Genomic DNA, 22,325 nt, shown 5'->3' with positions numbered 1-22,325 from the left:
TTTGTTCTGAATAAACACTTTTCATTTAGTCACTCGAGAAACTGAAGAAAGCGAATTTCAAACGTCTGTGTTTTAAGTTACTAGCCACCACTAATGGTATTGCTAGATTTTTGTTTGAACATCGGTATAATTGAGCCTCCAGAACGTAACATTTTTGCTGATGAAATGAGATTCAAAGAATTCAGTCCAAATTAACCACTACCTTTAATCGGAAATCAACTGTACTCTCTTCTGTCTCTTCGCTAAATATCTCTTATTCGCTACAGTCAAAGACCAGAAAAAGTAAACAATTGAAACAGTTCAAATTATCAAATACAGTGAAGCCTCTTATCATTGTAAAATTCTTGACCCCTATCAATGGAACTTGAGTTATGGTAACACATTGAGCCTGGCCAAATTTTTTTTCCTATTCTGTAAACGTTTAAGTTGTCGTACAGAAGTATGTTGATTAAATGGACGATTCGATTAAAGCCTAGAGTTAATGCTCAACCGAATCGTCTATTTTTTTTTCTTTCTTTCTTCGTTTCATACTTCTTTACTTGTTCCGTGTTTAATTTCGTTCGGCATTACTTTTTTTTTTTGAGGGGGAACCGTGATGTTTATAGATATTTCAGAACCTTTTAGACTAATTCCAAGAAGATTTCTTTACTAAAAAGTAAGCACTGTTGTTATCTGTTAATCAAAAGGTCATTTTTTTTCTTATTTTCGATTCAATTTCTAGTGGATTCTAGACAAAACCGATTGATTGGCAAAACCACGGACGATGCATCGCGCTCCACCGCCACCTCATCATTTTCTGCTTCCGAAAGAGCTTGGGGTAGAATATTTTAGTTCAAAGTGGATTCTTTTAGTTCAACATGGATTCTTTCAATCTACTAATCTATTTTTGTGTTTGTCAGTAACTGTGCACGTAATTTAGTCTAATTTGGGAAAGGAGGTGTTTCGTAGCCTAGAGCGTTGATAAAACAGATATGGTCGGTATACTTTATGTTATTAATCTGGCGAGTTCAATTAGGTCATGGCATAAACAACACCAAAAAAAGAACAAATAGAACAAAAGAAACAAAGAAAACAAGACTCCAAAACAGATAAACAACAAATCGACTAATAAAATCGAAAGGTTATATTTCATATTTACTTATTTCGTTGATATTACATGTAATGTCTTGACGTTGTTGTCGTTGTCGTTGTTTTTGTTTTTGTTTTTTTTTTCCTTCGTAGTTTATCGTTTTGAGCGATTTTATTACAGGGTATTTTGCTTGTGTGTTTGTTAGCGAGATAAGCTTCTCTGTTTTTCCTTTCTACCAAATAAATATACTTGTTTGAACTTAGTAAACGTGCTTTCCTGTCCATTAACCAAAAGTGTCATGTTCGATGTTCGTTCCAGCAGTAACCTGAGATATTTGCACTTTTATCGGCCTGGTGTAACAGTGCACATTCCAAGTGATCTCCCAGTCTTACTGAAGACTAATCCAACTAGTCAAAGCCCTAAATTTCGTGCGGGAAAGCGATTTCATAAATCATCTGTACCTACACTAGTGACAAGTAGCATTAAATTGCTTCTGGTTCAGCTTGACTCGCTGACAGCAATCGTTTGGCGGTTTGGCGAGGTTGCCGTTTAAGGGTGGCTCACGCCAATTACATCATTAACTTCCGCCAAAAGTTTCAGTTTTTCTTTTTTTTTTTTTTTTGCTTAATCGGATTATGGTTCTCGCAAGGTAACGGGACATGAAAGGCAAACGCCGGTTTGTTTACACCTTTTACCCTTTTTGGCCAAATTTCTTCTTCTTTTTTTTTTTCTTTGACAAGAAGATTAAATTACTTGGCCATGGATCTACTGTTAAAGGGCATAGAAACTGCGTCACGAATACAAGATTTTTTGCATTTTAAAACAGCAGGAGAACAATCAAACCACTACAAAGTAACGAGGGTTGAGGACAAATTACAGATCAGACACAGATTATAGTAATCAGTACTGTGTTAAAAACGTGGGGATATTTGTCACAAGTGCAAAAATGCTTCCTGATAATGAAGAGGTCAAGTGGTTATCGGTTTGTTTTAACAGCTGTGATCCACTCTAGTACACTTATGATAAGCACTCGAACAGATCTGTTATCAATGCTTGGAAAGGACTTGTGGCGCAATATGAGGTGAGTTTGGGATGAACAATGATACGAAGGCTCTCCGACTCCAGTCTTTTAACAAATGAAAAATGGTAAATGCTACCAAATAGGGTTATATGCCCTGTTTTCTCCTCTTTTCAGAACTATATATCATTTCTTGATAACTGCAGTCGGGTTTTTGAGACTGTTGTGTATACTAACGGAATATTACGTGCAGTGCATAGAAGGCGTCATTACTTAAAGCGTTTCTCAAATTTTGCTCCTTTATTACATTAAAAAAAAAAGGTTCCGTGTTTCGTGCCTCTTTTCAATAAGAAATCACAGAAGATGTCAAAATGTGGTCAGAAAAATCAGTGACACACAAGATTGCGCCTCGTGTGCAAATTTTTTACCCATACCACGTTTTTAAGTCATCATTGATTTATTACTGATAAGACCCGCGGCAACAACATGGAATCTGTTCTTTAAGTAGATTAAGGGATTAAGGTACTCTACTGGATGTTTTCCTCTAAAGGAGCCACGTCAAAGAAGAGTTAGAAGGCCTTAGAAGACGCAAGGTTTCCCGCTAAAAGAGGTATTTTTCTCAGTCTTTTGAAACCGTTTGCAATCATTTTTTCCTTTCTTTTTTAACATTTAGTTGCAGCTTTTTTTTAAAAAAAGAAAGATTTCATATTTGTGGTGGACAAATACGACACTTTGGAGAGGAAATCTGATCCATCCGATGTTCCAAAACTGAATCTTCTCGAGTCAATTTGTTTTAGCAATAAGGCTAACAAAACTACACTTTCCCAAAAGCGAAAAGAAAAGAAGGACAACTTTGTACATTTTCTTGTTACCTATTCATATTGCATGCCTTGTGATTTTCTTTCCCTCTACTTGCTCTTCTTGGGTATTTTGTTCGTCCGCTTTTTCTGTCAATTCTTACCCAGAGTTTCCAAGTTAGCTGCTCTCTTTTCCTTGACAAGAGAGTTTAAAGAAGAAAAAAACCCTAACAGTTTGAACTTTTGAAAGTATATATTCCTGTAAAGTAACCTCTGGTGTTCCCACCAGCTGTAAACTATAAGGAATCATAAGTATTGCGAAGTACAGGTAATTGAAGCTAAGGCAAACCCCAATTTCTTTGCCTTTTCCTCGGCCCCTGTTGAAATCATGAACGCATTTTTGAGGACCAAAAAAGAATGCAGTGTTTCCTAAGCGAGATACAAGGTAGACTAGGAATGAAAATTTTAGGAATAAATCTAAAGAATCTTCCACCCCCTTGGATGTTCCACTTAATCAAGGAAGACAATTTAATTCATAAATCATTCATACTCTTTTTAGTGACACATGGTATTCTAAGCTAGACTTGCTGACAGTTATTGTTTGGCGGTTTGTATAGACCGCTATTTAAGGGTGTCTGACGCAAAAAAACTTCCTTAATTCCCGAAAAATTTTTTTTCTTTGGTCGCGTAATCGCATTACAGTTTTTTGAAAGTATCAAGAATTGAAAGAGAAACAGTTTTTTAAACATTCCATGTCTTTTACCTTCTTTTTTTTAAAGACCGGAATATTAAATTTACCGGCCTATCTAATCTTTTCGCGAATGCAAGTAGTAATTACCTCACGCATGCAAGATTTTTGGAATTTAAATAAGCAGAAAATCAGCCAAACCAGTACAAAGTAACAAGGACTAAGGATCAACTAGATTATTCATAGATAATTGCAATCAGCAATCTCTGCTTAAAACACCACTAGTGCGTCTATCAGTTCCCAATGTTGAAGAGGTCAAGTGATTATCATTTTGTTTCAACAGCTGCGATCAGCTATAATACAGTTAAGACAAGTGCTCGAACACACCAGGTGTCAATGCTCAATATAGAATCGTAGAGCAAAGGGGGCGATGGTGGCATGCAAACTGCCACAGACTCTACGACTTCAGTGTCTAGGGAGGGATGGGTTCTTCTTAAAGGTGAACGCCACAAAAAGAGTTTAATTACGTGCATTTCTTCTTTTCACGTTAAATTTCATTTAGTAATTCAGTGATTGGGCTTGTGCAGAGAGGAGAGGCTCGAGTTAAAAATAAATGGTGGGTTTACGGGTACTTTACTTGATGTTTCCCTCTGCAAAACCCTCGTTATAGAAGATGTTGAAGGCCTCTGAGGACACACGGTTCTATTTCGAATGAATGCTTTATGAATTCATTATTACATCATTGTTATAAAAGAGGTACCGATTACGTTCGGTTGAAACCTGATTTACAATCAGGTAAGTTTTTCTTTCAGTATTTAGTAAGACCATCTCTTCTATTGCGGTTCAATACAGAATCTTATCAAGCCAATTTTTAAGCGAGAAGTATACAGCGTACTGCGATAACGCGATGAATTCAGTCAAAAAACGCGAAAGCTGAAGAAAAGGAAAAACAAAAATTCGACGGACTTATATTTCCTATTGCACGTCTAAAACGAGAGGAATTGTTTCGTTTTCCCATGTGCGGTGATGGAAAGAACGTGAGCGAAGATAATTCTATGTATGTCATATTGTGTACGTCTTATTTTTGGTGACTATCGGTCGATCGAATCTTGAACAGTGGTGAGAACTTATAGTCGTGCATCATCTCAGGCGCCGTGAGGCCAATCTTAGCGTTGCAATCTCCGCTGTAGCCTCGGTATGCGTGGACCGGGGTAGCATCCAGGAGTTTTGATAGGAGGTCCAAACTTTGAACCAGCCTGGAAAAGCAAGAAACATTTGAAGATGGTAAATTTTAAATACCTCAAGTTGGGTAGCAATATGCGATCCTTCTGAGGTAAGAAGTTTGATTTAAAACAAGAAGCAAAAATTACTCTAGGTTCTGACGAGATAAGGGGGTTTCCGGGGCCCCGGCCCTTTCCGCGGATCTGTTACTGATGACGGATAGTCGTCGTGGATCTGTGTGGAATTCTGGGTAGTCTACGAGACGTTTTATTGTTTTTTTTTAAATTGATGGTGGGCAAGCAATACCATTCCACATTCTTAAGGATCGACTGTTTCAACTATTGTGAAAAAAGGCTTCATACACCAGCCTGCCTGATGATAATATAAATGATAATTCTTCCTCTTTAACAGATATGCATCGAAAGAAGAATTCATTTAAATGATACAAGGTAAATCGCACATCTTGCGCTACGCAATAAAGAACGTGCACTCACATTGTCAGAAATAGAGGATATGTCGTGTCGTGTTTTGCAAACAAAATGTGTACATCTGTCCGTGAATTTTGTGCGATAAATGTCACATACCTCAAGAAGAATTTTTCATTAATTGATAAATTCAAATTTTGGAATGAGCATAAATGGCAAGGAAATGGTGTAATCATCGCATTTTTATCTATCAAAACACCACACGACGGCCATTCCTGTGGGCTGCATAGAATGTGTAAGGTCTAAAGTCCTCAAATATACCGCCTCTGGTCTGCAGAGGTTGACGATAGCATCATAATTTGACCGTTAAAATTATGCTACACACTTAACAAATACAACATTCATAGCCTTGTAACACGCATTTGATCTAAAAACAAAAAATAAGGGTTCAAGGTCTGAATTATCAACAACATCGGCCTTAGAAAATAAATGTTCAAGGACATTACAATGAACTTTTTCTTAATAAGATGCTCAATTCAGTCTAGACAAGCGACCCCACAACTAAACTTTGTTTCTATAGAGGCTTGTATTTTCGGTGGCACAAGCATCAAAACGAAGTCAGTCAGACGATCGATGAATAAAAATGACTATAATGAATGTGTTCGTTTAAATTTTGTCATGGAAATGTGGGTGAACAAAAACTGATGGCAGACCAATCATCTGATACGGAAATAATTTTTAAGCAGGACCAAGAGATTAAAAACATTTCATAATCTCTTGGCAGGGCCTAAGAGTAATGATTCTGCTCTCTTCAAGAAATTATCGTCAAAAATATGTTCCAAGCACAATTTTAAATCTGGGTCAATAACTACGTGATGCCGATTCGAACCCAGGCCATATTTATCCCACAGCGCCTTCGCCACAGTGTTATTGGATACTAGCGTAAGTTCACCTAATATCAGCCTGATGAGATTCATCTGTCGTGACCGTTGCACCACTTATTTTCCTGATGGTAATTTCTGGCAAAAAATTTCAAACCTATTTATAGTTTCATTAAGCAGACGAGACAGTTCACGTGATAAGCGAAGATCTTAATGGGATTGCAGTTTAAGTGAATGGCTATTAAAATTGAGATACAACAGTTAGAGAAAAGCCCCTCCTGCTTAGGGCTAGTGTTAACCCAAGGTCAAGTTAAAATGGTTCCATCTCGCTGTTTAAAAATCCTTCTTCTCTTATCAAAGTCACGCACATGTCAAACCAGTACCATCCAATGACCTTGGATAAACATGGAAACTGACTTGTGGATAACAGGAAGCCGGCTCTTAGAACAAATTAGCCAATTAGCAAGTCTGTCGATAAGTAAGCCTTTCTAGTTTAAGAACAAACCGAAAGAAGAAGAAAAAGTGTCCATCGTCATGCATTTAGTCGATCTGAAAAATAATTCCATTGGGAACAATGGTAAATTAAAGTAGTTTTAATTGATACGTCATCGTGTTAAAATTTTTGGACCACTTGTAAGGGTAGACATCATTTCAGGATGAACATAACCCGATGTTCTCACTTGAGACAAATCGCGGTCGAAGACCCTTTATCATAACGAGAACAGAGAAAAAATTGGAATCGATCCATAAAGGCCAAAACCTTTTTATTACTATTGAGAGTCCTTTCAATCCTTTCTGTCATTCGACGTAGAGAAACTCAAGGAATCGAAGGAAAAACAGCTGCAATCTAGAGTTGCCAGTCTCCGGTTGAACGTCAGAAATGCCAAGTTTGTTGACCCAAAGAATTCAAATCACTTTGGACATGTGATGCATGGACTTTAGCGCTTGCACGGGTGTTTTTGTGGTAATTTTATCGCAACGGAAAAGGCAAAAACAGACGGTGAGCACACCTTCCAAAAATACATACGTGGTAAGGGATAAAAAGTTACATGTTGAAATTTCTGGTTTACGCGCTATTAAAAGGCTAAACAGTTTGGACAAGTCAATCAAGATTAATAGCGAGGGTAAGAGGCTTTAAATGTTAATGTTTTTAAATTCGCTGGCAATGTGACAGTACACGTTGGGCAGATCAGTTAAGAATGTTCTCCTCCGCTGTTACACCAGGTGCGATTTATATTACCAAACAAAAGATAAAAGCCTGTACGAAGGGCTACTTTAGGCATGAACGGGCTTTAACAATAGCAGGGCGTATTTGTATTCTATTACCACTACACTACGACTATTGACTGTTGTTTTGTAATTGAAATTTCAGCAGGGGCTATGGTTCCGCTTCGGTTGTCGTGTCATTTGCATGACTGAATGTAAATTCTCGGTCTTCGGAGTTTATCGACGTGACGTTTATGCGGAATGCATACTTCGCACACAAATAAGTAAACAGTTTACAAAGGAACTCGAGACAAAACTCAAACATGGTCGCCTTGTTTTTACTCTTCTTTAACGAGTTCTATCCTTCCTTTTCGCAGCGTCAGTTTATTGAAGTAAAGTGTTAGCAAAAAACGAGGTGAGGATGACGGCGCGTGGAATTTTGCGGTGGATCGTTTCTCGTTATCTTTCGCTGTCACTCTGGCAGTCACTTCAGATCGTGGTGATCGTAAGCTACATTTGGGCCCAATATGCCCTTCATGTACAGCTAAGCAATCGTTTAACGAATATCATTGAAAGGCTAGACAAGCTTGAAGATTACATGAACGGCAAAGACTACAGAAAGGTACAGTTGAGGACTCATGATATGAAGCAAAAGAATGCTCCCTCTCGTGGAAAGCGACAAGCGGACCTAGCAGGAATGAACAACCTCTTACGGCGACTGGAGAGTTTGGAAAATCGGTAAGTAGAGGATGTTATCGTCAATAGAGCTGTAATCTTTCAACAGGCTCAACTAATCAACGTGTTTCGCCCAACCCTCGCTGACAATTAGCAAGAACGATCGTAAAAAATCGAATAGATAGATACAACCAGACGAATTCTAAAAGTGCTGAAATGCCAATCAATTATGCAACTGACTGAGTTATAATAACTTGAACTTGTTATGATATATACAAACGACCCTCTCACAAATACACAACCGATCACCACCGGTAAGCTTTTTGTTTTAATTTCGTGTGCGTGTTCAACTTTAAGTCTGCATGACTATAGTATTTTTGTATATAATGGTGGATCCAAATTAAAAAAAGAGCCTTAATCGTTAAATCAATATCACGGGAAATTTAATTGCATTAATCGATGACAGATATTAGCTCATAAATTCCCCAGGGGATTAAGATCGAAATGTATTACATTCACAATCCCGACGGTTAGAACAAGGCAATAACGAGAGACGGGTGTTTAAGGTAAGGACCTCCACCTGGGACATTGTCTCCATGTTATATCACAGAGGACCAAACGATCCACGTGTTAATCCAAACGGAGGTAGAATTCACACTAGGATACTTTTTAAAAACCCAATACGTAATCCTGAAAGTAAAAAGGTTCAAACTCTGCAAGATGGATTAATATACACGTAGTAAAGTCTACCAACCGCCATCTCCAACGTTCCCGAATTTTCCGGCTACAAAGCGAAGAGGTAATTAATTAAGGCAAAGCCGTAATCTCCATAAACGAACTAACGGGATTGCATTTTTATCAAAGAAAGAAAGCAATTAGCGGTATTAATCAAAGTGTGTTCGTGCACTAAAACTGTCATTTGATGAAGAATTATTCTGGGCATATAGGTTTAGTCAAGGTCACATATTCAAACATGAAGTCAACAGCATAACAATAACAGTGGTAAAATTGAAACTACTTCCCACACAAATATTCACGATTATTTTTTTACATAGTTCACGTAAGTTTATTTGATTTTTAGCCAAATGCTTCACTGAATTTTCCAAAAAAAAGTTGAGCTTGTTCATTTGAAACTATTCCTTTGTAATTTTACTACTTTCTTCATTTATCTTAAGATTGCTTTGATACACATTGACAAACAATGTTGATTAAAATGTATCGTAATAGTACATTGTTTTTTTTTGTTTTGTTTTTTATGATTCAGTTGGCCACACAAAGAGCCAAATATTTCCATCTCCGACTCTCTGCACTACTGTTCAAAATAACAGCTGCCCACTTGACATCCAACCTGAACTTAAATTGACACATTGACTGCGGGGCCGCCAATGTGCATTTTTGCACGAAGCTCATAGTTTTCGGATGAATGACGAATCGAAAATTACAGAGACGAAAGAGAAATCCTACATTATATCACATAATAACACATAGAATATGCATAAAAAATTGTTATTTTAAGAGATGTACATTAGATCTTTAAAACGCCTGGTGAATATCTAAAAAATATCACCACCTTAAGAGCTATCAACCAGTGTTGTGTTTTGACCGTAAGTTGCAAAATTTTACAGACATAAGAAGAAGGCATGTATTGATGAATCAGATCAGTAACAAGTCTTCGTAAAACAAGAAAAATTGCTAGTAACCACTGTAATTACAATGAACGTAGTAGAAAATGGTTCAATGACTTTATTTTATGTTACTCGGAAAGCGGAGCGACACCAAGCACATGGTAACGTCACTTTTCCTGATTACCGGCTAGTTAAGCGAGACTCTTGTCCACTGTAGCTTTGAACAATGACATACATAAAGTCCATTCAACAGTCCACGCGTTGTTTCCATGTGCAACAACATCGGTCAACACTGCCTAAACTAACCTGGTTGATTGATTTCTTCAAAATTTAAGGATGTCACTTAACACGTGGTGCAAAGTTGAATATATCAGAATGGCTTGTACCATTTACCGAAGAAAGTGTAAACGATCTTGTTCATAACCTCATTTTTTCGTCTCCTTGTTCTAAATTTCAGCTTTTCAGCTTCAAAAAATTTCAGTGCGCATGACGGTGGAGCGTTTTGTGTTCAGGGACCTCAAGGAAGACATGGAATTCCGGGAAAAAATGGGATACCGGGACATGATGGTAAGGATGGAACGACTGGAAGAGACGGTGAGTAGTAAGCTGATTATGTTGCCTTACTTTACTTTAACCATTTTTTCTTTACATAATGAGGCAGAATGTTCCTTTCGTAACTGTATGTTAAGACATGAATAGGTTCTAAATCTGCTGACAGTCCCATTAGAACAAACAGGCTTATCAAAATTGTCTTACCACTTGAGAACATGATTATAAAAGAATATTATACTTAGCCAAGTAAACCAATTAAACTATATAAAAAATTGAACAAAAGAAGAAAAACAGCTGCAGTTACGTAAAAAAGAAGCGAGGAAGGAATAACCAAACAAATCGTTGAGGAAAACGAAGGCCGGACTTGAACAAAGAAAGACTAAAGAATTCTCTCTTCTGAGCGAAAAATTGTTGAGAAAACTTGTAGTTGTGACGCAGTGTTCGTGTTCATTAGTGTAGGAAGAGACGGCATCGATGGACGCGATGGAGTACCGGGGATAAATGGAATCCCAGGAAAGCAAGGATCGCCGGGTAAGTTGGCTTCATTTGCATCCAAGAGTGGAGCGCCTTTTTTAACCTGAACTTTGATTTCTTTCGGAATTTGGTGCAAAACAATATCAATTTACTATTTCCTGTTTTAACTTCTCGTTGAGGACAACCGAAACAACTCTGGGCACTTCCAAACTGGGCTGCATTGTTGAAACTTCGCACTGATTTCCATTACTTCTGGGCGAGCTTGACTCATAGACAGATCTTTTTCATGGCACGTAATTCGGATTAGTGTCCCACGGCCTGCAAAATATCGCAAATCAGCTTAGCGTGCGGGGTAAGGTAAAGGGCGGCCTCGATCAGATAAACTCTACAGCCTGGTTGTTAGCTGATTACTGGCTAAGAAATTTAGGGAACCCTTTTTAAGAACCAAACATGACCGCGGTAAATCTACATAACACCGACAAGAAGCTACTAACTAATCAAAATATTAGTACGTTACTTCATCTTATTAACTTGAAAGGATTAGAGAATGGCATGTTTAGCCTCATAGCTCGAGGAAATCATAGCCAACGAAGAGAAGTCCACAAACTTAGTCGGAAATTACAATTACAATAAGGAGTTACGCCATTGCATGGGCAACTTGAAAAAAAAAGCCTCGTCATACGATACCCTTTGATCTTCTTCATCCTCGGCCATTCTTGTACCTCCTTGGTTTGCTGTCGCCCTTTTTTGAGCTCTCATATCTTTCTAACCTCTTACGTCTTAATTCCTCACAGAAGATAGTCTTAAAATGCGCGAGAATTGTTAGAAATGTCGGAAATGCTGTAATTAATACTTAACCCTTTAACCAATAAAAGTGACTAGCATCTAATTTCTCCTTACAGTATCACCCCTAGATCAAACATTAAGGTCATGAGAATGATAGAAATGATCAAAAAATACAGGAGCTCTTAACTGTTAAGCAAAACTTCTTTGTCAGCAGCTTAAGAAATGTATAGAAAACAGTATGGAAAACATGCGTACTGACCTTTGGGTGTCAAGGATTACTAGAGAGGAACACCAAGGAGATCGTTTTGACACTCAAGGGATGTCCAGTAGCTACTACAGCTGGGTTTGTTTTGTTTAAGGCAGAGATGGTGCTACAGGACCAAAAGGGGACCAAGGCCAAAAGGGACACAGAGGAAAACAAGGCCCTCAGGGGCCCCCAGGCAACCCTGTGACGTGTTCCCAAAAAACAGCCTCAGGAAGTTCCATGTTTATTCGATGGGGACGTAGTGTATGTCCATCTCGCACAGGCGCTGAACTAGTTTATGAAGGTATGTTTAAACTTTCGAAGAAGTATTGCCACTAAAGAAGATGTAAAACTTAATATAGTTGTGATTGTGTTGAACATCTCAGTACAGCCGAAATACAAAGAACAGTGAAGAAATACCAAAGTACGATGCGGTTTGGGCAAAACTGTGTAAAGCTGTGAATTTGCACTTTGAACTTACATCACCTAATTAGGAGGCCCAATTTAAAAAAGTAAGAATATTCACTCAGCAATCAAATGTTTGTTACAGCTCCAATAAGGCCTAGTTTTTCATATTTGGATTCTCGTTTGAATGCTTTTTCAAGGCCTAGTAACTACTTGGCACTTTTCCAGAATCCACACGATTCCCAGAACCCATATACTCCTGTCTAATTTTATAATTTATCCGCTATCATTTTGTTGGCATCTATTGGGTTCTTACTTCATGATTGAGGCTTTTTTCATCGATTGTGTCTCAGGCCGAGTAGCTGGGTGGCGCCCAACAGGAGAGGGCGGAGGAGCCGACTATTTGTGCATGCCTCTCAATCCTCTTTACCTCAAGAGCCCTTCGTCGGGGTCCAACTCGAGGGCGCCCCTCTTTGGCGTAAAGTATGGTCACGTGGAGGATCTTTTTATGAGGAGAGGCCGCAGTGGACCTCATATTAGTTACCTTGGTGTCCCATGCGCTATGTGTCGCGTGCGACAAAGAGGATCCTCAATGATGATTCCTGGAAGGAATGTGTGCCCGAATGGATTTTGGACCCGCGAGTACCATGGGTATCTTATGACGGACACCAACAACAACACGAGACCTGAGTACATTTGTGTTGACGCTGATGCTACTGGAGTAAAAGTGCCCTCCAACAAAAGACAAGCCGGGAAAGCTTTACTAACGTCAGTACAAGGACAGTGTGGAGTGTTGCCTTGCCCGGATTACGAGCAGGACTGGGAACTGACATGCGCAGTATGCACAATGTAGTAAAATGGCAATTATGATAAAACAAGCCGCGCTGAGTAGTTACCTGTTTTAAGAGGTTTTTTTTATGTTCCGTCCGTTGCAACGCTAAAAAATTGCAACAAACCACCAACAGACAATCCAGAAATGTGCAAATTATTTTAATTACCACCTTTAAACAAGCGAGACCTTTGAAAACCGGTCGTGTAATCGTAACAAAAAAACACATCAAGTATATACTGTGAGATATAATCGTAAAGGAAGCAGTCGTTATTGTAACCAAATATTATCGAAGTTAAAGGATAAAATTGTATTCAGATTTAATAACTTGTTAATCGACGAAGGTCCGTTGACCAAGGTCATCCAAATATCTAATGCCACAACAAGGAAGCATGAACAGTGTAAATATGTCGTGGCAGGTCACGATTGATCGAATTCGCGAGAGTAACAAACGTGTCACCGGTTGTAAATCGTTGAAAACTATGACAAAAATTTCGCTTGGTTTTCTTTCTTTTATTTTTCGTTTAAAAATATCATTACCTACTGGTCATGCTCTTGTGACACGATGTTGGCACAACATACACGACAGAATATTAAACGCTATGCAACCGAAGTTGTAAAAGCCACTTCACTTTATTGATACAAGTACATGGCCAAAAAAATTGCCAATTTGAAAGTTGATCTAACATAAGATATTCTTCCGCAGTCTATAGGAGGGAAAATCTAAACCGTCTTTTCCTTCTACAAGGCCGTCTTACAGAAATATTCACCTTATGATCTTCAAGAGTGATCAACGTATGTGTCCTAGTTTCAAATTTCATCATAGGTCAGACAAAGAAATGATACAAAAGTTAATCACATTTTCAGAGCTAACACACGCCGGACCAAATCTGTGGTTGGTGCTCACGTAACAAAGGCCCTTTTGTGTCTCTGAAGTTTAAAGCTTTTTAAATCTGTGCATTCGAGCCTCATTCCTGGTTAAGAGTAGACTGATAAGCAGATGACGTATCACTCCTCAGAACTTCACGCAAGGCCATTGTAGCGTAAGTTGAGGTAGGTAGTGTAAATTCCAATTGCAGCGCCCAGTACTTTCCGTCTGGAACTGACTCAGGCTCCAGGGCACCAGAAAGAGCTTCCTTGTCGGTTACAACCAACGGTTGTTTGACGTCATTGTAACGCAACCAGCGCCAGCTCATTAGGCTCGGCTTGACGAGTAATTTCCTGTACGGCACAAATAATTAAAATTGAAATGGGTGATGCGAAAGTACTTTTTATGCTTGAAGTTCACAACTTGAAAATTAGACTAACTGTCAACTTACTGCAGGTAACCGAACAACAAAACTACGTAGTTTGATGCGTGCGCTGCCAAAAATTGTAAAAAATTATGAAATGTAAAATAAAATGTTACATAATCCCTCAGTCACAGCTCAAACGTTTTAATTTCAAGGTCTGGGTAACAAAAACTAACGCTCTAACAACTGAGCGGAAGAAAACATCAGCGTTACAAACTGTTTTCCATTTAAATGTTTTAAGAGCGATTCATGACACTGACGATCCCAAAATAACTCGGCTTTGACAGTCGCTGCCACGAACAAGAGTCCTTCATGGGAGAGCCAAGAGCCATTACAGACTTTGAAATACAGGCCCGATCGACCGATAAACTCTCCAGAAAATCTTTAAAAAATAAATAAGGTAACGCTGAGGAGAAAAAATCTTTTGAAAGACACTCACCGATAAGCGCCTGACAGAGCGTAATCCTTCACTTTATGCCTCATGTTGTCAATGTCCAGTCCATCGCTGGCCATTATTTTTCTGTACTCATCTTTCAAGCTGTTGTCAGGGTAAACAACGTCGTATCCAGGAAGTGGAAGAACAACGTCATGGATTGTGAACTGACCTGTTTCCAGCAAATCCCTGGTAAGAACGGTAACCGATGTCCTGCTTGGCTCGGAAATAAATTCAACGGTGTCTTGCGGCCCTGAAGTGCCTTTAATGTTAAACGAAAAAAGTCAAGCTAACTAACCTACGTCCTCGCGTCCAAACCTCCTTACCTGCGCACCTGCGCACCTGCACACTGACGCCCTTGCAGACTGACGAACTGACGCAACTACGTGAGGAAGCATCGACGCAACGTCTGACACATCGACGCACGTCTGTAATTGAGTGCGAACGCGTATTCACGTACGTATGAGCACACACGCACGTACGCGAGACAAACAACGTATTATCAGCTTAGAGCATACACGTGATACGTACATGATTGTGAACATATGCTTATGCATATATGCGTATTACACGACGTACATACTTAATACTCATATAGAGCATACGTATGTGACTTCTAACGGCATTTATTTTCATTCGAATACTATGAGCAAAAACAGCAGTTTTTTTCGCCAAAGTTGATTGGAAGTTTGAGATTTCATTTCAGTCCCTGAGTTGCTTGAACGCTACTGAGTAACACCTACATGACGAGCACGTCAGCGAAGAGGTAAGTTTGATGTGCAGGGAATTGCTTGCAGAAAAAAAGAAAATGTGCATGAATGGTTCATGGTGGCATTCACAATTCACCTGTGTCTAAAGAACATGATGCCGTTGATTTTGAAGCCACAACCAGGTCGCCAATGATTGGCTTCATTCCGTGTTCCTGAAAATTCAATCAAAACAAGACATCTAATCGCGTATACATGTAAAAAAGAATTCTCTTTGCCCACATATCACGCATAGCTTTCAAACCTCGCTAGGGAAAAAGAACCTCGCAGGAAAGAGAACAAGCAACAAATTTGACTTAGTAAGGAAAACGACGAATGGTTTGACATTCATTTTCGGCTATCGACAGAGAGGTTGGAGGTAAGGAGCCAATCACTAGATTGAAACTGATTATCAGATTCGTAGTGGACCCAGTTCATGGAAATCACATCCAGCTCCTGTACGTGGAAAAAAGTGGGGTAGGACTCTCAGTAATGTTTCAAGTTTTCGATGTTTCCTCGTGATATTTCCCCAATTCGGAATAATTACCCGGTAATGGGGTAGTGACTATGAGATTGAGTTTGAATGAAGAATTGCGAAAGATGCATACAGTGTTAATAACAAATATGAATACCTTAATGCGCTTTGATGCTACGTAGTTCCATACATAGCTTTGATATGCATGGACATACATGAGTCTAGTGTTCCTGGAGATAGACTGCAAGGCTTTCACCAAACCTGAAGGTCCATGCCTCACAAGGCCAAGTAAAAGATCACTCTCAATACCCTTTCTTTTGGGAAGTTTTTTCAGAGTCTCCTTAGCATCATGGGTGTCTTTCCAGTGTTGTCGAGCAGCTATGAGGTCATCGGACTCACCAGAACGTGGATTAAGAAGAAGATCAATGGCCTCAGACCAGTTACTGAGAAGCAATGCACAGCCTGTGACAATTAGACAGTCAAAATAGGCATACTAAAGAACTGATCAAACATTTGGATTGCATAAATGTTGGACAAGTTACTTTTTTCCTTCCTTGGCAGAGCAGTTTTCAACTGTGTTGAAAAACCAATACAAATTTCCAATTGCCAATATTAACAAAGGTTAGCATCATCAGAAGCCATTAACAACTCAAATCAAAATCAGGCACAATGAAAACACAAGTAACAAAGAAGTGATTAGTTTGGTTTTGCACCTGATGGGTTGTGAGAATGGCACAAGATGTTTCAACCAATCACAGAACAAAGTTGTCCAAACCAATAAAATACCCTCTCAATTCAAAAATTGCTCCATACAGGTAGAGTGGGGTAGAGTGGCTAACTGCACCACCACAAAAAAAGGTTCTCCCATGTCATGTATGCATTTAACCAATGTGGAAAACAAAATAAAACTTTAAATAAATGGCATATTGTATACATACCTATTTTATGTGTTGGGACTGAGGTTGTTCCAAATCTTTGCAATCCAAAGTAATTTATAAAACCATTGATTTTAAGTGATTTTAGACTTTCTTCTATCTCTCTGTGATCCCCAACAACATTCCTGAGAGTGATAATAAAATGATTCCCTGATAAAGAGCCAAGTTTAAGAGGCTCTTTGCAATACTGGAAGTTGCCAAGACACAAGTTGCGAAGACTTGAGTTTAATTCCTGCAACTGTTCAGCCCTGACTCTGTACACAGACACCTGCTGGGTGGTAACTGCCCTACGATCTTTGGTTCCAGCGTAACCAAAAATTCCTGCCTTGATTCTGAGAAGTTTGCTCAACAAATTGATTGCATCCATGGTGTCTTTGTTTTCTTTGTAAAGAACAAACCAGCAATAATTCTCAATTTCTGATGGCCATCGGCTGTTTCTTTGCCTGCCACTAGAATCACGCTTATGAAATACTCTGACCGCCTTTTGGTTTCCCACATCAACTGTGTCGCTATCTAAAAGTAATTAAGAGCAGTGAGTTTTGATTTTGAAGGTTGCATTGAATAATACTGACAGTTCATTCTAGGGTTGGCTGACAAAAATCCACTAAACCTCCCACCATAAGTCACCCACCTAAGGCTTATGAATGACCCCCATTCATAAGCCTTTTGTCACATTACCTAAAACACCACATGGAAGACAAAATTAAAATCTGGTGAGTGCCCTCTGTTTGACAAAGTGTCACCTCCAGGAAAAATCCTGGTTATGCCCCTACACCCATTAACATTTCTGAATGAAATGACACATGATGAGAATGATTTATATTTCCCAGCTACAACAATCAATCACCTAACCTAAAAAAGCAAAGTTTTCTCTAATGGTTCTGTGAACCAATCTTCTATGGTCTTTGTCGTCATCAGGAGATAAAGTCGCAAGGGTTTTCTTCTCCTTATCATCAATAACTTGCTGAATTTTCTCTTTCTCTTCTTCACTTAAAACATCAAGTCCAAAGTCTTTGTTCTTTTCTTTCCGAGGTAAAGATGTATCTGATAGTCGCACAAGATTTCCCAGAAGGTCCCTCTCTCTGACGATGAAATCCGTGTATCTCTGTTTCAGGACTCCGTGAAATCCGGGTAAGTTGGACACGAATTCTAAAATTCCTACGTCCTTTTCCGAAGCACAAGTATTTCTTAAGATATCAGGGTCATCTTCAGATGCTTCCTCAATCGATGAATCTTTCCCTTGCCCTATATTTGCCTTCATTTCGTCAGTCTCTTCTGGGTTTTCATGAAGCACGTGCTTTACGCCAGTAACAATTTCACTTCGAAGTTTTCCATCGGTCTCGTTTCTTTGATCGCAGTTTCCTTGTTTTTCAACTTCACCTTTATCTGACTGGCCAGCATCTCTAGTTTCCCCCGTTTTCAGTGATTCTGAATTAATTCTGGGGCGTTTAAATTTAGGTTCATCTAGGTTACAATCATCGATTTCGTCCGCCATTTTGAAATCTGAGCCTGCATGCAAAAGCAACACTAACACTTGCGAGTTTTTCCTTCAAGTAAAACCATCGTCATTTATCTCTAATCGATTGCCCGCTTTAGTAAGTCAAAGGAGCCTAGAGAAGGAAGAATTTGAGCTGCCTTCTACATCGAGCTGCTTTGAAGTTTCTATAAAAAGAAGGGAAAGAAAAAAAAATTATATAAAAATATGTAATAACTGCACTCACAGGTCCTTGACTGGCGGTTTATAGTCGAACCGGCAGCCATGGCCTGCTTTTAACGAGCGTAAGAGTAGCTCAGCTTCCCAGCTGTTGTGCTGATTTTAAAGTAGACATGCAGTTATCTGTTGCGATCCTTACACTAAATAATTCCTTCGAGGGGAAGAGAGGAGGGGATCAGGTAGACTTCGTCACCACCTCAACCGAAAAACTTTGACGGAAAGTTCTCTCGTTGTACGCTGAACGAGAGTATAGTGTTATTACAATGATCACCCGCACATATCTCTCTTTCTCTCTCTCTGAATAATCTCAATAATCGGTAGGTTTTTATCCTTAGACTCCAGGCCTTTGTTTATTAATTTAGTCTTTTATTTGTTTGTTTATTTGCGCAATAAGTATTTTTCAACCCTGCACAGAGAACATGCACAACAAGGCATATGCGACGGTTTTTTATTTATTGTGTTTTTGTCATGATTCGAATCCACTTCAACACTTTCCAGCTAAAATGATTTTGATCCGTTTCCAATGTAAGATGTCAAATCGTGCTGAATCTTTAATTCAAACACCTGCAATTCTGAATACAGTTTAGCCTCTTGAAAGTTACAACAAAACTTTCCGGAGAAGATTGGGCACGACCCTTTTGAACCAATCACAGAGCTCGTACCATCATTGCATGTTTTTGTATACCGAGTGTTGATTTTTACGATAAGAGCAGCTTTGGAAAAGCTTGGCACATTAGACATAGCAAGGTAAGCGATCGAGGATCTTTATTGTGTGGAACATTTGTTTCGACATATCCAGATAATCGGAGTGCTTTGAAGCGCTTTAATTTACAACTAGCTTCTCTGAAGGCAACGTAATTTTATGCAATCTAATCTGCGGCCTTTCAAATTTCGATGACTGAAGTTTCAGCTCAAAAATCTTGGTCAATTTTAAGTCTTTTTTTACACCTATGACAAGGGATAAAAACTTGATCAGATCTGAAAACGAAATCGATCTTCGCAGCAATCAACACTGCTTAAGCTGTGGTGAAAATAAGCCCTGAAAAAATTCAGGCCTATACGGGATTCGAACCCATGGCCTCTGCGATACCGGTGCAGCGCTTTACTAGTGAGCTGACATGCCAACTGGGAGCTGATTATTGTACTGGTTTGCAATAAACCCGTAAAGTGATGAATCAATGACTGTGAGTATACGAAAATCATTTATGTGAACTGCAAATAAAGAAGTGAATGTAGAAGCCAAGCCAATATGGAAGCCATCTTCGCAGCAATGATCACTGCTTAAGCAGTAGTAAAAATACGGCCTGAAGAAATTCAGGCCTGCACGGGTTTTGAAACTAGGCGCCATTTTCTCTATAAGTACGTTTCCTTCATTTGATATTCAAAATACAGATCAAAAGTAAATCGTAAGGGAAAATCAATACTTTTCGCTCTGTGCCGAGGCAAGGGTTGCAGAGAACCGCGTCCATTCTCATTTACATCTTGGATGTATTTTTGAATAACAATGAATGGCACATTTTTTGTCATGCATCGGTCAATTTGAAAATATGATCCCACGCTGTTAATATCTGTGGCCGAATTATTCACCTTGCAGACATGCCTTAGTTACTTTTGTAACATTTGATCAGTCATGATGAAAGAAAGCTTGAAAGTATAGTGAAAGCAGAGCTTCTCTGCTGTCACTTAGAAAAACATCTTTGTTTTGATTATAAGAAATGTCGAACGAGTTACCCAACCGAGCGAGATAATTAAATTAATCTTCATGGTTCCGTGTCTAATTTATTTCTGACCCTTTCATGACAATTATTAATATCAGCCTAAGTCACGCGATTGACCGAAATATTTTTGAGCAAACTGGAGTATGTAGGGACCCTATCGAGGAAGATTAAAAGGATTGGTCCTAAGGAGTTTAGTTGGAAGCAGGCCAAAATTATCAAATTCACTCTTTCCTTAACTTGTTTTAGGTAGAAATGCAGTCAACATCACTATTTATTTTATTTAACATGCAGCCAAAAATTATTGGACTTAGCTGAGAAAGTTTGTTTTTCTCCTCTTTAGATATCACATCCGTATACAAACGTTCACAAGCATGAAAGCAGTTCTTTATAAAACCGGTGGCGTTGAGAACCTTTATCTCGGTACAGCCCCGAAGCCGACGGCCGGAAAAACTCAAGTGCTAATCCGCGTGGAATACACAGCGCTGAATCGAGCGGACACTCTGCAACGACGAGGACTCTATCCCTCTCCTTCTCTACCTCCTGGGCAACCCGACATTCTGGGGCTTGAGGTATCTGGTGTGATCGAAGAGGTCGGTGGCGAATGTGCTGGGACATGGAAGTAAGTTGCTTGTGGTTTAGTATGTGATAACCGTCAAGTAACCAAGTTCAAATAAATAACAAAAATGACTGTACAAAATGAATTTCCCTCACTTCTTCGGAGAAATGTCGAGAGGTATCATTTTTTCTGAATTGCAAGGCGTATCATTTAAGCTTGCATTCCTTCAACAGCAACGATAAAAGCTCGCTTCAATGATGAAGCGCAGTGGTTGTCCTACAACCACTTAGAAAAAATTACTGAAAGATCTAAAAAAAACCAGTTGGCTTTGCATAAAAGACATTGTGGGAATAGGGGGAGGACAATTGACGAATTTTTCCAACGAAGTATGTTTGCATTCTCTTTGCGTAGCATTGTACATTAAACTTTGAAAGATGGAGTCAAGAAACCATAGTTAACTTGCTTCGGTGTTAGTTCGGTTGCATCTAAACACACGAATGAGGCAATCAAAAAGCAAAAAGGGACAAAAACGGTTTAAGATGGAAAAGCTCACAACAGACATACAGATGCATGGTGATCTTGAAAATAAGGGGCTAACTTTTTCTTAAACGAATACAAACTATAGCTACTTTAATACTTGAACTCATAACACAGTAGCCCTATACCGTTTTCAGGAGGGTAATGTGCCTGCAAATACGGTTTTGACAACGTATTATGATATTCCTGTACAAAGTTGACACGATAACTTACCAACTAAATTCTTCTGAGAATAACCTCGAAGTCACGATTTGGACTACAGACAACCGCAAAAAGAGCTGCCTGATAAAAACAACATTAAAAAAAGAGACCTTGTGATAATTTTTTAGGGTGCTGATGCTTTTATTTTCCTTTTACAGGCAAGGTGACAAGGTTATGGCTTTGTTACCAGGTGATGAACGTGTTTTCCTAGTCAAATTCTGCTCATAACCAAGTTATATTAAAGCCAACAAAATATTTGCTTTGATGCTCCCATGATGCCCCCTAGTTGATCTCAAGAAACGCTCTAATTCGGTCAGTCTTCGCACAAGTTCTCTTACTAAGACTCATCTGCAGTTTTACTTAACTCGTCACAAACCCCTGTCCTTTTCACTGCTAAATAGAGATAAACATATTATGAATTTCTGTTATCTCAAGCCCAGGTTAGGCCATTTACAACGTTAAACGTTTTGTGTTGTATTTACCAGGAGGGGGGTATGCAGAATATGTTGCTGTTGAAGAGGTCCTTGTCATGCCTGCACCTGATTCTCTTGAACTTTCTGATGCGGCAGCCATTCCTGAAGCATGGCTAACAGCATATCAGCTCCTGCACTTTCTCGGGCGAGTTGAGAGTGGTGATGTAGTGCTTATTCATGCTGGTGGCAGTGGTGTTGGAACAGCACTGGTGCAGCTGTCACTAGTGGCTGGAGCACAGCCATATGTGACTGCAGGCTCAGAGGAAAAGATCAAAATGGCAGAGTCACTTGGAGCCAAGGGAGGCTTTAACTATAAGACAGGAGATTTTTCCAACTGGATAGAAAGTGTT

General features: G+C 39.1%; 3 protein-coding genes across 8 annotated transcripts in view; 2 read left to right on the top strand and 1 right to left on the bottom strand.

Annotated features, from left to right (window-relative positions):
* Positions 1-2,676: 2,676 nt before the first annotated feature.
* On the top strand, positions 2,677-13,508 carry LOC131791402 (short-chain collagen C4-like). 6 transcript variants are annotated; one of them, XM_059108742.2, is made up of 6 exons: positions 2,677-2,697; positions 7,683-8,043; positions 10,063-10,199; positions 10,617-10,688; positions 11,777-11,965; positions 12,420-13,508. In XM_059108742.2, exons 2-6 carry the CDS (start codon positions 7,727-7,729, stop codon positions 12,917-12,919), a joined length of 1,215 nt encoding a protein of 404 aa, XP_058964725.2. In that variant the 5' UTR covers positions 2,677-2,697; positions 7,683-7,726; the 3' UTR covers positions 12,920-13,508. The 6 variants fall into 6 exon arrangements, with proteins under 6 accessions (XP_058964725.2, XP_058964726.2, XP_066027923.1 ...); XM_059108743.2 differs by lacking the exon at positions 2,677-2,697 and adding an exon at positions 6,845-7,099; XM_066171826.1 differs by lacking the exon at positions 2,677-2,697 and adding an exon at positions 6,845-7,129.
* Positions 13,509-13,851: 343 nt separating this feature from the next.
* On the bottom strand, positions 13,852-18,264 carry LOC131791401 (pseudouridylate synthase 7 homolog). Its single transcript, XM_059108739.2, has 6 exons — positions 17,629-18,264; positions 16,780-17,289; positions 15,999-16,303; positions 15,467-15,542; positions 14,627-14,882; positions 13,852-14,116 (listed from the first exon to the last, which is right to left on the bottom strand). Exons 1-6 carry the CDS (start codon positions 18,035-18,037, stop codon positions 13,864-13,866), a joined length of 1,809 nt encoding a protein of 602 aa, XP_058964722.2. The 5' UTR covers positions 18,038-18,264; the 3' UTR covers positions 13,852-13,863.
* Positions 18,265-19,179: 915 nt separating this feature from the next.
* The window catches only part of LOC131791449 (quinone oxidoreductase PIG3-like), a 5,628-nt gene continuing 2,482 nt past the window's right edge, over positions 19,180-22,325 (top strand). The window contains exons 1-4 of the mRNA XM_059108800.2: positions 19,180-19,237; positions 20,549-20,827; positions 21,661-21,692; positions 21,988-22,325. The exon at positions 21,988-22,325 is cut by the window's right edge and continues 7 nt beyond it. Of these exons, the coding sequence (XP_058964783.2) occupies positions 20,580-20,827; positions 21,661-21,692; positions 21,988-22,325 (618 nt within the window). The 5' untranslated portion in view covers positions 19,180-19,237; positions 20,549-20,579. The remainder of the gene's footprint in view (positions 19,238-20,548; positions 20,828-21,660; positions 21,693-21,987) is intronic.

Source organism: Pocillopora verrucosa, chromosome 9 (genome assembly GCF_036669915.1).
Source record: "Pocillopora verrucosa isolate sample1 chromosome 9, ASM3666991v2, whole genome shotgun sequence".
Classification (NCBI taxonomy): domain Eukaryota; kingdom Metazoa; phylum Cnidaria; class Anthozoa; order Scleractinia; family Pocilloporidae; genus Pocillopora; species Pocillopora verrucosa.
This window is presented reverse-complemented; position numbering and strand designations above follow the sequence as displayed.

Excerpts from the sequence above, each read along its gene's own strand:
- LOC131791402 (XM_059108742.2), top strand. The coding sequence starts at position 7,727 with ATGACGGCGCGTGGAATTTTGCGGTGGATCGTTTCTCGTTATCTTTCG. Across the intron at positions 8,044-10,062 it reads CTGGAGAGTTTGGAAAATCG|CTTTTCAGCTTCAAAAAATT; the intron begins GTAAGTAGAGGA and ends TCTAAATTTCAG. Across the intron at positions 11,966-12,419 it reads CGCTGAACTAGTTTATGAAG|GCCGAGTAGCTGGGTGGCGC; the intron begins GTATGTTTAAAC and ends ATTGTGTCTCAG.
- LOC131791401 (XM_059108739.2), bottom strand. The coding sequence starts at position 18,037 with ATGAAGGCAAATATAGGGCAAGGGAAAGATTCATCGATTGAGGAAGCA. Across the intron at positions 14,883-15,466 it reads ATCATGTTCTTTAGACACAG|GCACTTCAGGGCCGCAAGAC; the intron begins GTGAATTGTGAA and ends TTAACATTAAAG. Across the intron at positions 14,117-14,626 it reads GCTCTGTCAGGCGCTTATCG|GAAATTACTCGTCAAGCCGA; the intron begins GTGAGTGTCTTT and ends TGTGCCGTACAG.